Consider the following 13,637-nt stretch of genomic DNA (forward strand, 5'->3'; position numbering starts at 1 on the left):
TAACATTAGCTGCCTAACCCAGCTAACGTTAGCATCCCTTAGCTGAAGCCAAGTTGACATCTTGTGGATACCCTTTTTTTAAGGCTGTGGTTTTATAGGGAGTTATGAACCTACATCTTTGTGTTTTGGTTGTCAGGCTTGTTGGTCAGACAAGGGCAAAGAAAGCTAGCTAGCTAAGGAATAAAGCTGTCTTTGCCTTTGCACAGAAAAAAGGCTAACAGAGCGTGGATGTGGTTATTCTAGTGGAGAGCGGGACTCTGTTTTGCTTTGACTTAGCTTTGATGCTGGAATGTGGCAAGTGATTACATCTATTCAAGCTTATTGCAACTATTTAAGCTGACCAAAATGATTTTTCACAGTTGTTAGCGTTGAGAATCATATGTTTACTTCACAACAGATAGGGTGTTTTTTCATGAGCAGGGTTGAAGCAAAAACATGGAAATTAAAACAAAGCAGAAAATGCATTAAGACTTGTCATGACTCGTGAAATTAAAAGCTGTAACTTCTGAGCTGCTATTGACAGCTAGAAAGCAATTTGCCCTTTTTTTCTGCTTTGGTGGTGATGCTGAATTCCAGAAATGCTTTAGTAGTAAACCGAAAACGTTGCCTAAATGAAGACTCATTAGGTATGAAAGGCTTGTACTGTAACAGTAACACATAATGAACAAAACGAGACAGACTGTTAACTGTAATGATTTATGTGTTAATTAATCCGCAGCTAAATGTCACGGTTGTGACAGGCCTAATGACTGCTGTACTGATTGTGGTGTTGGTGGTGGTGTATATAACTAAAACTGTCAAAACTGTCAAAGGTGCTTTTGCTCCCTGTTGTTGGCTTGGACAACTTGCCATTCCAGATCCTTTGTGCAGAAGCAGAAAGTGAACTTAAGGGATGGACAAGCATGCTGTCAATCTGGTCACATTCAGAATGGTGAGTGACTTCTGCCATACCTGGAGTTTCGCTTTTCACCTGTGCTAGCAGTATATCTAAAGTGTTCTGTAGCACAATAGCCTATTTTGGTAACACGTTACTGAAGGCCAGCATTGGTCAGGCTACGTGACACCTTCACAAGCCTTTCATGACAACTGATATAAACCTACATAAACTCACCCTTGCTGGAATACGCCCTTACAAATGTCTACACAGGTTTATGCCATTTGAAAAGCTTATGTAGGTGTTTAGCATAATAAGAGACATGGACAGAGTATTTAATCATAAAGGAAATTCAAATCAGGAGAAATGGAGTTTATTCATCGTACCAACAAACTTTGGTAATTTAGCAGTCTTCACATTTGGAAATGCTTTTTTTTGACACCGTTCCGGGTTTGTAACAAATAAATAGCACACATTTGCTGATGTACATCATAGCTGGAAAAGGGGATATATTTCATAATTAAATGACATACAAGTGAACTATGATAATGCTTTTAACTGCTTGACATGGTTTTCTCCTTTTTAAATAAAGCTTTTCAGTTATTAAGTACCTTCAAGAGCATGTTTTAGTTAAATAAATAGAATGATCTCCATTTGAACATGCACAACTGATTTGTTCGGGAAACATATATATTTACACAAGGATAGAGCTCACGCTGTCCATCTCTTTCCATCTTTCAAACTAGAACGCACTGAAGCATATACACATGCGGAGAGAGTTGACTACACACACACTCTTACATCCACACACCTATTTCATACACACGCTCACACACGCACCCCCCCCCCCCCACACACACACACACACAGAGCAAATACACTTACACTATACATTCCTCCTCCATCTACTGTGTCTAAATCCACTTTCAAATCTAAACCTATTAAAGTGAGAAAAACGCAATGCTGAACATAATGAAAAGAGAAATTATGAGAGTCCAAACATCACATTTAAACATCTCGACAACACAAGATTTTTTTTCATCTATTATCTAAAGATTTTTCTTTTCAATGTCATGTTCACAAAGAATATGGGCTCATGCATTGTGAGATTTGTGTCTTGATCTTCAGCCTTCCTTGGCAGGACGCTGTGGACTGAGGTTTGTGGCTTCAGTGGCTTTCAACTGTACATCAATACTCTTTTTCTTTTCCACAAGTGGATGTCGAAGAGTCGAGTGCTACTTCGGTGAAAGTCATGTACAAACAATCTACAGATAGCTAGAAAAAGTCTGTCAGCTTCAGAAAACCGGCTTTCCTGAGCTGCATTTTTCACTACTTAGTAACGAGGACTGCTTGTCTTCGAGTTCTGTGTTTTTATATATTCTGGGCCCGGTTTTGGCCTTTTGTCCATTGTTTTCTTAAGCTTTGCTGGGAGTTCATGGTTCTGAGGCATTTACTGAAGGGAGCAGTGACTTAACACACTCCTGCTTGTCCCCATCCATGTTGGTTTTCATGAGGCAAAATAAGAGCTTTGCATGGAGTAGAGTCGGTCGATGGGGTTTCCCACGCGTGCCTGCAGGGAACCTGCTTCAGAAGAAGCCATGAAGCAGTCGCTGAGGCTGGTCAAAGAGGTGTCGCTGTCAATATCATGGAATACAGAGTCATTTCCTGCGGAAAAAAAGAAGTATAAAGTGATGACTTTCATCTCTACCACCGATGCAGAAATATCAGTGACTAAAGAGTGCATTAATGCAACCACACCTTCTTTTCCAATGCCTTACTCTCTCTAATTATGCCACTAAACAAACATCAGTAACATGTATTCTGACATTTTAAAGCAAAAGTGAGTCTTCCAAATGCCTGAGCTAATAGCAAATGTTTACTTCTGTGCCAATCCCCTGCTCAGCCATGTTCCTTGTGGGTACAGTTAGGTTTAATACTCGGTCCCGTCTTTAATGACACCATTACACAATACAGTGACAGGTTGATGGGCTATGGTTTTTTAATGAGCTGGCAATGCTGCCTGTTTCCTGTTGTTTCACCATAAACCCTGAGCTGGAGTGTGATGAAACTGGGGATTGGGGCCTTGCCATTAAAGGGAATGGATGACAAGCCACTAGGGAACCCTTCATTGCCTATCTGTGACCAAACAATCTGCACAAGCAATACTTAAACGTGGTGTTAATATATCAGTGCTATTGAGAACGCGGGGCAAAAGAGCACTGCAGGAACTGTTCGTTGATCTGATATTATTAACCGAGGAATTCCTGTCTGTAATGGACACAAAATGTCAGCATAGCTTCAGAATGCTGCAATTCTACAAAAGATCAGCACAGCTTATTGATGCTTTGCGACCGGACCCATACACACTTTCCCAGGGTGATTAGACTGTCACCCATCATGGTTAACCATTGTTGTGTTTATATGTTCCATCACAGATCATCTTCTGACTTTTCATATACTAGCCAATGAACACTGTCACAAAGCATAACAGAATATGCCATCAAACCTCATACACAGGCGGAGCGAATAGAGCGGATGATTGGTGGTGTGGGAATTGGAGAAGAAGAGAGCCGGGTGGGTAATGTACAACATATTGAATTCATTTACTCTGAAAACTTCAAAATAAACTGGTGGGCCTACGATTGCATTCGTGTCATCTTCATGTGTGTATTTGGAAAGGAGAGTGGGTGGCGGCATGGTGGTGTAGTTGTGTTTTGCGAGAGTTGCCACTGTGGTCCAAACACATGCCCAAGTGTTGGGTTGTGAAGGAGGGTGGGAGTGGCCCCTGGGGTTGCTGCTCACCATATGGGTTCATGTGGTCGCCGGGCATCTGAGGAGGGGTGAGGCCCTGCTGGAAGGGGTCGGCCGTGTAGCCGTTCTCCATGGCAACCATCTGCTGCTGGGCAGGGGCCAGTGGTGTGTAGGAGTTCATCATGCTCTCCATCCTATTGGACATCACCTCTGGACAGAGATAAGGAAAGAAAAAGAAAACAATGTTAGAAGGTGCTCAGAATGAGAAATACGGTCACACTTTGATTTGCATTTGATGGAGGGCAGATGAAAGACTGAGAGTAATCATCAAAAGCAAGCAATTCTTTCTTTTTAAACATTCCTTTGTAGGTCTTCTTTCTAGGGATACGTGTCCAGTTAGGTAACTGTAGATAATGTAAAACATCTCGTTCATTTATTGTGTATGATCTTTTTTGGGGATGTGGAAAGTTAATTTCTAGAAAACATTATGGGCAATGACAGTATCTGCCCTCAAAATCAAGATGAACTTGAATCAAGAAATGCCAAACAAACAAGAAACATGCTTGTATTGGAGCAGGACAAGACCAACCCCACAGAACAATTCTCCATGAGTCATTCTCAGAGCTGAGGGCTAGGAATGACTCTTGTGGCTTTCACAGTCGAGCCCACCATCTCAGCCCTCGACTTTAGAGTGGTGAGCTCTTGCAAGAACGTATGAGATTCATTTCTAAATGGTTCCACAAGTTTCCATTACATCTGCATCAGATATAAGAGCATTTGATGTTGGAAGTTCACCGCACAAGCCTTGCAGTATACATGTAAACATGTGGGTTTATTCACATTATCAGTTTTTTAATAGGCAAAAACATCGTGGCATTGTGGCACACAATGGTGCAAATACAGTGAGTACTGTGTTTTAGAGAATGGGACAATACAGTTCCCAGCTTTTAATCCTAGAATAATAACCTGCACCTAAACAAGCCTCTAGAAAGCTGACATCTATAACCAAGACGGATACCGTTTATGATAATGCGTTTGACCAAGTAATATCTGTGGGTCTCCTCTGGTGACACATTCCAACTTGATTCCATGATCGATGACATCAGTGCCTCTACACTCAGCTGCCTCAGTATTCCCTGAAGGGGAGTCCGATTTCAGCAGACGTTCTGTGTCTAAGACCACCGGGTCAGCTCACCCACGCCTGACTGTCTCTGGTGAGCACCATTACCAGTTCATCTTCCTCCTAGTCTCTGAGAAAACATTTCTACTGGACGAAGACATGGGTTCATGACCAATAAGAGATCGCTATCTTCCTAAACGACATGTATTATCCAATCAGAGTGACAGAGAGGCTACAGCAGATTCCAGGAGGCCATAGAACTGCTGACCCACATTCTATCTGTCAGACTTTGAAAAGTGAAACTACGAACTTGTGCTGATGTGATGACTCTACAATTCCGGTGCTCAACAGCAATCCAGGGCTTTTTTCCCCCCATCTCTCTCTCTCTCTCTCTCTCTCTCTTCTCTCTCTCTTCTCTCTCTCTCTCTCTCTCTCTCTCTCTCTCTCTTCTCTCTCTCTCTCTCTCTCTCTCTCTTTTACAGCCGAGTTCGTGAAAAAGCCTCATAACTGGATGCACCATGAGGATAGTCTAACATTGGTCTATAAAATAAAAGTATTATTACTCTTGGTTTATAGCTGAAGATGATTCAATGATCTCAGGATTATGACTTTCCAGCGGGGAAGGTACAAGAGGTTGTGCTCAGCAGTAAAATGTCAATATAAGCTTTGGGATTTCCCCAAAGTAAAGAGAGAAAGAACTACTCTCGTGTAATACAACAGAAATGCGTGTTTCTTATCTTATCTCTTCGGGGATCTTAAATCTAAATTTACTTTGTGCTGTTACTGTTAATCATGTTTTGCTTTAGAGTAAAACAGGTTTACCAACATGATAGAAATGGTTAGATTTGCTCTATAGAGCAAATTAGCTGCACGCAAAGCTATTGTCATGTCTGACTGTCACAGGATTAGTATTAGCACTAAAGCCAGGCTCTCTTTAACTGTCAGACTTTGAGAAGTTAAAGCCACAGGAAGTATTGGATCCAATAATACCAGGAATATATTAACAATAGTTTACAAGAAGCAAGAGTGAGCAAAGAGCAAAAATAAGAGAAGGTATTTTTTTTTTACAGTATAACAATAAATATTTTCAGAGGAATTAAGGCTTGAGCTCTAGCGCAATCATGTGTCTACTACCAAAGTGCTTGGAAAAACACTCTTCACCGCCCATCCTCTCCAGTTTCCATAGGGTCTAAACCTAAATCAACCGACAAGGGCTTATTTGTGTGTGCCTTTTCAACACATTAACTTTTAAATGATAGTTACTTGATATACAAGCACCTTTAAACCAGAAAATAAAAAGTGCAGTATATTATTCCATCACATTTCCAGTTTGCTGCACTGCTTAAAACAAAAAGAATGAATTACAGATGACTTATGACCTGAGATGGGTCGCTATGAAAATATGAGGACAGCAAGATGTGTAACAGATCTCCAACCACTGGAGAGGTCAGTGTGCAGGTCAGAGATAGAGAATGGGCCCTTCTCTACACTTGGCTGCATGGCAACATGAGATGCTGGCCTGTCAAACAGGGGATGTAAGGTTGCTGCCAGCAGGGAGGGGAGAAAGTGGGTGGATGTATCGAAGTAGAGGCAACTTCAATGAGCTTGTGCTGTAAATTAATTCCTCCACCTCCACACACTCCTTCATGCTTCAAGCTTTTTTTTTTTTTGATATACAGTCGACAGAGGTCAGCATCTGCTCTGTGTGAGTTCAGTAATGATTCTACATACTTGCACATCTCATTTATAAAAATGGTTCAAAAGGCTCTTAAGAGAACCGAAAGTGGTTCTTCTGTGGCATGTCACTTTTTGGCATTTTTATTTTTAAAGAGGGGTTTTGCAGATTTCTCAAAATGTCTGCATGATTAAATAGTTAAGATGTAAACAAAGTTATTCAGGGTGTTTTGATGACCGTCAAAGAAGGTATTGCATCAAATATGCTGCTAAAACCTGTGACATTGTCTAATGATGCTTATGAGACATGGTTTGGGCTTTAATCATATCCATTTAAAGAAATTCATGACAGAGAGGTACAAGCAAGCTGTTGGAAGGACACGATGAATGTTCGGGGGTCAATTTGGGTAGTAAATAAAATAACTATGTTTGCACTGTACGCATTCTGACCCCTGGTTCCAATCGCAGCACTATTGTCAAGATAACTGTATAAGCTTCTTTAAAATTTCACATCAAATCACTTAGGAATGACTTTGTTTACATTTGAGTGTCTAAATCATGCAGAAATGTTGATTCTCCTCTAAACATACCAGTAAAAAAGAACTGTAAACATGACAAGATGATATGCCAATAAAGAGAATGTGAATTGTAAGAAATCTTGAGAAATCAGTACATCATCACTTCTGGAACATGCAAGGTAACTCTGATGTTCCTATTAGGACGTCTTACCTTGGCCCAGCCTTTGGGAGTTCTGTTGCTCCTGTTGCTGCTGCTGTCTTCGCGCCAACTTCTTCATCTGAAAAAACACAGATAAAGTCATGATCAGAATACTTCAGGACATTGTGAACCAGCTCAATTCTAATTAGAAAAAAACCTGATGCTCCTTGTTGTTCACCTCTGCTTGAACTACATGGCCATCTATCTGAAAGCATTTTATTATCCTGGGGCTTTTGAAGATAGCATCAGAGCTTGGAGGTGGGTTTCAGACACTAACGTAAGAGTGGGATGGATGTGAGTGCATCGGTCTTTCCCTCGTGGGGAGTTTTCCGTGGAATGCGGCGAGAGGTTAAGCCTGAGGCAGATAGTGGCTGAGATTTGCTGTCTCTATCCCTGCTAGCACTCTCTCCCTTTTGGCAGCGTGTAAGGAGTGCTTTTGCTGTTAGCGCCATGGTAGGAGGATTACTCACAGATTGCTGTGTTATCTCCTCCTTGACTGTACATCACTGGGTTCATGTGGGTAATACTGAGTGATGGATAGGCACAGTGTACAGGGTGAGGGCGTACCTTAGCTCTCTGGTTCTGGAACCATACTTGAACCACACGTACGCTTAGGCCCGTCTCAGCAGCCAGGGTCTCTCTTACCTGAATATGAAGACAACAAATATTGAATTTTCCGTTCAGCACTCAGCAGCTTTAACCCATTAGAAGCTGTAATGTTTGATGTAATTCATGCTAATTGTTTGTTACCTTTAGATCATTGAAAACAGCTGTGACGTTTTGTTGGAAAAAGAAATTGTAAACATTCAAAAGATTTGTGTTTGTAAGAAGAAAATGCTGAATATGATGAAAAACTGCTTTGTAGAAAGAAAAAAATTGTAGTTTCTTGACGTCAACATACAGATTTGAATCTGTCAATGGAAACTGAGTCGGATTTAAATATAACTTACATTTACATTTACAGCATTTAGCATACGCTCTTATCCAGAGCGACGTCCATAACTACTACATAATTACATAACTGCATTTGAGTATTAGAGCACAATTCCAGGAATAAGGTTTGAACAAAGCAAGGTTTCCGTTGAAGGCATATTAATATTATAAGAGATGAGAGGGGCCTATATTTCCAGCTCCTCAAGCTAAACAGCAGCCGCTCACCTTCCGGCAGGGTTTGGAGGACACCTCAAACGAAGCTTTGAAGGCACGTCTCTGCTGCGTGGTGAGGATGGTGCGGGGACGCTTGGGTCTCCTCGGGTCCTTCCCATCGTCCCCTTTGCCTGGGCCTCCGGAGCATTTCTCCGGCTTGATATCTAGCTCCTCGTCCTCACTCTTCTCTGGGGAGAGATCCGTCATTCACACGAGTCAGTGCATTTTCTGAACTCTGCAACTTTTCAGACAGCCTATTGATGAATAGATGTTTTTGTTCTTTTCAATTTCAGGCGATTCAGACACAGTGAATCCGTAATGAAAAGAGACACATGTGGTTTTAATACTTTTGTTATCAATTTATTACTGAAAGAATAGGCCACATCCACTACAAGGCTGTAGCCCCGGTTTACAAAGCACTATGAAGTATGTACATCTGTCACTGGACTGGACATTGTGTCATTTATAATTAATAGCACATGGCTTTGGCTGTTTTGCACTGAATAAATCTTTGATAAGAATCCTACACATAACGGATGCTATATTGTAGGGAGAATATGAATTTGGGACTTGTGCACATATGGGAAATTAAGTCTAGATATGTGGGAAAAGCGGCGAAATTGATACGAAAACCACAAAGTCTGTAGGTGACTTTGTCATACCTATGTCCATGCACACAGCAGGCTTGTAACAACAAAACAGTGGAAGAAACAAAAGGTCAATTTGTCTGGTAATAAAAAACTGAGAATAGGGATGTACTGGTATTTAAGAAGACCTCTATTCAACTGGCTTGGGATGAAAGTTAAACTCTTTAAAAGTCAAACCCTTCACCAGGTGATAAAATCTTTGTCCCAGTATGAGATCAGATATCCAATATCCCTGTCCACATTATGACTTTTTGAACCAAAATTCTTATGATGTTCTTTTATCATATGAACTCATCACAGTGTCTCAATTAGACTATGATAATATGTGCGATCCTCGGGCGGTCAATCAAACCCTTCCTGTGTCATGGTAATCTCTCTCAGTAGGTCGTACTAATGTGCCATCTAAACGAAATGGCTCCTGGCTCTCCTACTGTAATTATAATAGCCAAGCGGGGGATTGGCTTTATTGTTCAGCGGATGGAGGTTTCATCTAATAAGCCAAATCAGCTTATGTTTGATAGAATAATAATTGTAATTAGAAAACGGGCCAAGCTCCATGACATGGCACGGTTCAAAAGTTAAAAACCCAAGTAATGGCTACGATCCCTGAGCGACACTTTCCTAAAATGAAGGGCTGCTGCAATTTGGTGCATGCGGCCTCTGCAGCATCAGCAGGCGAGTGTCAATTAGGCTAGCAAATGCTTTGGCCCTTTAAAAGGATCACTGGGAGATGCAAATGTGTTCTATCTTCATTGTCCTATCCGCGTTCTCTTTGCCAGTGTGCAGTGCTCTAATACACTTGCATTCTTTACTGCTTTACAGCAGTTTGCTGTGACTGCACATAACCTCCCTTTGGGACCCGTTCACAAAAAAAAAGCCCTCTCTCTTCAGCCCTGACCTGGCCTGAATGAAGCACGGAAGTGGAACAAATATCCCAAAAAGTCGACGCAGGTTTTCCGATGCGTTCGACAAATTTCTTGACGTTTAAGTGTTTGTGCTGAAATGAGAGCCATATGGAGAGGGAGAGGGAATGAGGCAGGGCAAGATGTCTCATTATAGTGAAGCGAGGCTGGGGGAGAGGCAGAGGGCCGATAAGAAGCATAGGTCTGCCGCTGAATAGGCCCCAAATCCCCTCTGTCACTCACATGGATCCACTGCTCTAATTTTTTCCAGCAGCCTTGGCCGCCCACACCACGCCATCAATATGCTGTGGCTTCTCTCTGTCATAGCTATGCTTCCCCCACTGTAAATATGAGTGCCAGACAATCCGATCCTGCTCAATTACTGTATATCTGCTTGTTAGGGCTGCAACAATTGTTTGACAAAGTTGATTAAAACCAATGATGTCAACTGTGGAAAAATGTTGATGCATTGACACGGTATTTGCTTCAAAACAAAAGCACTGTAAATTACTCTATAACATGCATATAATGTCATTCTGACAGATTGCAATACACAAAATAAAAAAAGATATGGCTTTATAGTAAGAGGAAACCACAGATTATATCTTGATTAGTCAATTAACTGAATTAGAATCAATAGATTAATCAACTATGAGAGAAAACCACAGAAGACAAAAGTCGCTTAGTTAGACAATTAATCAAATTCTTGTTAATAGATTAATTGACTATAAGAGGGAACCACAGAAGACATAATGGCTCTGTTAAATTACTATTTAACTCATAGTCAATAGATTAATCGACTATATGGGAAAACCACAGAAGGCACAATTGCTCAGTGAGACTATTCATCGAATTATATTGAACAGATTGATTATATATTGACTATAACAGGAAACCACAGAAAACATAATGGCTCGATTATGTGATTAACTGAATTACAGTAAATCGATTACCTGACTGTGAGAGGAAAAAACAGAAGGCATAAAGGCTCACTTAGTTAATTAACCATATTATAGTAAATAGATTAATTGATTGTGAGAGGACACGGGGTGATGGCATGATGCCTCAATTAGTCAATTAATTGAAAAGGTTGATTGCTTGTAAGAGGAAACTGCATATTTGTTCAATTAGCTGATTAATCAAATAATGGTTGATATATGCATTGAATATAATCATTATCAGAGCCATACGGCTCAACTGTACTCATTAAATGAGGGTGTATCATATGCACAAGCTTTGTGATGGGCACTGTAAAATATGCATTTTAATTGTCCACAGCACTTTCTGTCCAGCTTTGCAGTTTTACCTGACTCAGAGTCATCTGGACTGACAGAGCCAAGCAGGTCTTTCTCCTTCTCATAGTCGCTCTTACACAGCAGCTGACCATCCTTCAGCACAAACTCGTCACCTTTGCGCAGCTGCCGGTCACACACACAGCAGCAGAAGCAATTCAGGTGGTACACATACTCCAGCGCTCGCATCACAAACTCTGTGGGTGCGATCTTCTCCAGGCATCCACTGCATTTAGTGGCAAATAACCTGAAAAGAAAGAAAGAAAGAAAGAAAGAAAGAAAGAAAGAAAGAAGGAAAGAAGCTGGGGTAAGAGGCTAGATCACTAGTGGTTATGGTTAACATGATATGCTTCTATTCCTGATTCTTCCTTCCTTCTCAAGGACCTCTCTGTGGATCCACACTTTCAAAAATACATAACTTGTATATTGGTGTATCGTAGTTAACGGCAATTGCTAGTATTTACTGAACAGTAAGTCTTGGCATTAACAATTATTCCTGCTTAATGCAAATTTTGTAACATGGCACCAGAAGAAATAGCAAAAAAGCCTGTGTTAAGTTTGCAGTGTTGAGGAATGTCTCTATGTGTGGTTGTCTATCATGGTGCCGTGATTAAGGGGGCAGGGGGTGTGTGGCTTAGCCCCTGGGTGATCTCCTTTGATAGCGGCTCATCTGTTAAAGCACCCTGGATAACCCCTCAACGCCTCAGCAGAGCCCAATCAGAGGAAATGCAATCTCGCCGCCCAGGCCAAACGCACCAGCAAACCTCAATCAGCACCAAGGGCCACTGGCTTTACCACATTTGGTGCAGTGATTAGACAGGCCTCACCGCCACTGGGACAATGTCGCTGAAAAGGGAAGTCATTTCTTAAGGCTGAAGTGATATTTGGTGTTTACCACAATCTGCTTCAAGTATTAGAATTTTATTAGTACATAGTCTTCATTCATTTCTTTAGATGTATTGGCTGAGTGTGGCGAAGCTGAAGTCAACACACTCCAGTGACCACTTTATTTCAAACTAGTTTAGCCCCAAAAATATTAGCACATTACTGCTGTCAGAACAAAATCTTGCATCTCCAAAATGATAACTTCACTAACTTCACAGGAGAAGGAAAAAACATACTTTACTTTTAATGTTAGTCAATGGAACCAGACTTTTTTTTCTGAGCCATTAAGTTTTGAGCCATTCATCTTGAAATTACAATTACAATTGTAAGGCTTTTGCAAATTATGTCAAAACCTGAGAAATGGAGAGGTTTTGTTCAACAGCAGTGATATTCTCATTAGCATACACTTTTTCATTCTTTTCTTTTAATATGTTGGCTGAGCTGGCTGAGATGAGCTCAATCCCTGACCAACAAACAGGACGTTAATAGCCCAAAACACACAACAGACTGCAACAACCATTTTACCTTTTATGAGCGTATAGTTTTTCTTCCATTACTTTAGACAGGTTGGTTGAATATCACAAGATTGAAATTAGTCATGGATCAACAAGCAGGCCATATTATAAGCATTAATTAAAAATGCACAAAACGTTCAATAACCACTTTTTCTCAAAAGCCCCACATTGATGTCACTTCCATGACCGCTCTAGAAAACCTATTTTCTATTGCTAGGTAACAATAATCTCTCTCTTCTGTGAACTCGGCCTCCAGAACAGAAACAAAGCAAGTCACAATGGATGCCTGCTAATGTTCGCAAAAACCTAGCCACCTCCGTAGTCTTCATTTCCTCCAAAAGGGCTGTGGATAACATCTTTTTGTTTCATTCAAACCTGAGATAGGGCCATCGCTGTGCCTAGTCTGCAGACGTGCAGCCAGAGCCCCCTGCTAAAGAAAGGAGGAATATGGAGCGAGCAAGTGCGATACTGTCCAACCCATCAGAGCTGATTTATTAGAGTCGGCTCTTTTGTTTGCTCGGGTCGGTGGGACAGCTGCTCTAGTGCTTGTCTATATCTATGCTCTACATTGATGGCATTGTGCACTACGAGAGAGAGAGAGAGACAGAGAGAGAGAGAGAGAGAGAGAGAGAGAGAGAGAGAGAGAGAGTGAGAGAGAGAATGCCTATCACCATCATCTGCTGAAACTGGACAGGGTTGGCCGACAGTGATGAATATGGGTAAATATGAGGCCATGGGGCAGCCGTGGCAGCCTTTGTGATGATAATGGCTTTGTAAAATACAGATTGGGATACTGATGTAACCTATACATGGGGCACCCCAGTTTGGTGGGCAGCTGTATTGATGTTTGGAAAAGGATAGCTGGTGTATTTTCATTGTGGCTATCAAATGTACTCATCAAATTTGCCTTTGACCCATCACTCGAGGTAATTGGTCATGGGAAATACATTCTTTAAAGACAAAAAAGCCTTGTTTGTTGTGACAGCTTTATTTATGTTAAATGTACTTAAATGTGCTTAATACACTAAAGAGTCCTCTTTTTGGTGTTTTCATTTTCTGATCAAACCTTAGAATGATATGTCTCATAAACTCTATGCAAAACAAAGTTCTCTGA

At 41.0% G+C, this 13,637-nt stretch overlaps 1 protein-coding gene across 5 annotated transcripts in view; it reads right to left on the minus strand.

Annotated features, from left to right (window-relative positions):
- Positions 1-1,208: 1,208 nt before the first annotated feature.
- lmx1bb (LIM homeobox transcription factor 1, beta b) overlaps positions 1,209-13,637 on the minus strand; it is a 70,867-nt gene continuing 58,438 nt past the window's right edge. For 4 of the 5 annotated variants that reach the window (XM_017709488.2, XM_037536070.1, XM_017709486.2 and 1 more), the window contains exons 4-9: positions 11,138-11,370; positions 8,295-8,470; positions 7,704-7,781; positions 7,149-7,215; positions 3,677-3,835; positions 2,382-2,539 (exon numbers count right to left, since the gene is read on the minus strand). In XM_017709488.2, the coding sequence (XP_017564977.1) occupies positions 2,382-2,539; positions 3,677-3,835; positions 7,149-7,215; positions 7,704-7,781; positions 8,295-8,470; positions 11,138-11,370 (871 nt within the window). Of the gene's footprint in view, positions 2,540-3,676; positions 3,836-7,148; positions 7,216-7,703; positions 7,782-8,294; positions 8,471-11,137; positions 11,371-13,637 lie in introns of all 5 variants that reach the window. The other variant, XM_017709485.2, reaches the window with a different exon arrangement.

This window comes from Pygocentrus nattereri, chromosome 29, assembly GCF_015220715.1.
Source record: "Pygocentrus nattereri isolate fPygNat1 chromosome 29, fPygNat1.pri, whole genome shotgun sequence".
Lineage (NCBI taxonomy): Eukaryota > Metazoa > Chordata > Actinopteri > Characiformes > Serrasalmidae > Pygocentrus > Pygocentrus nattereri.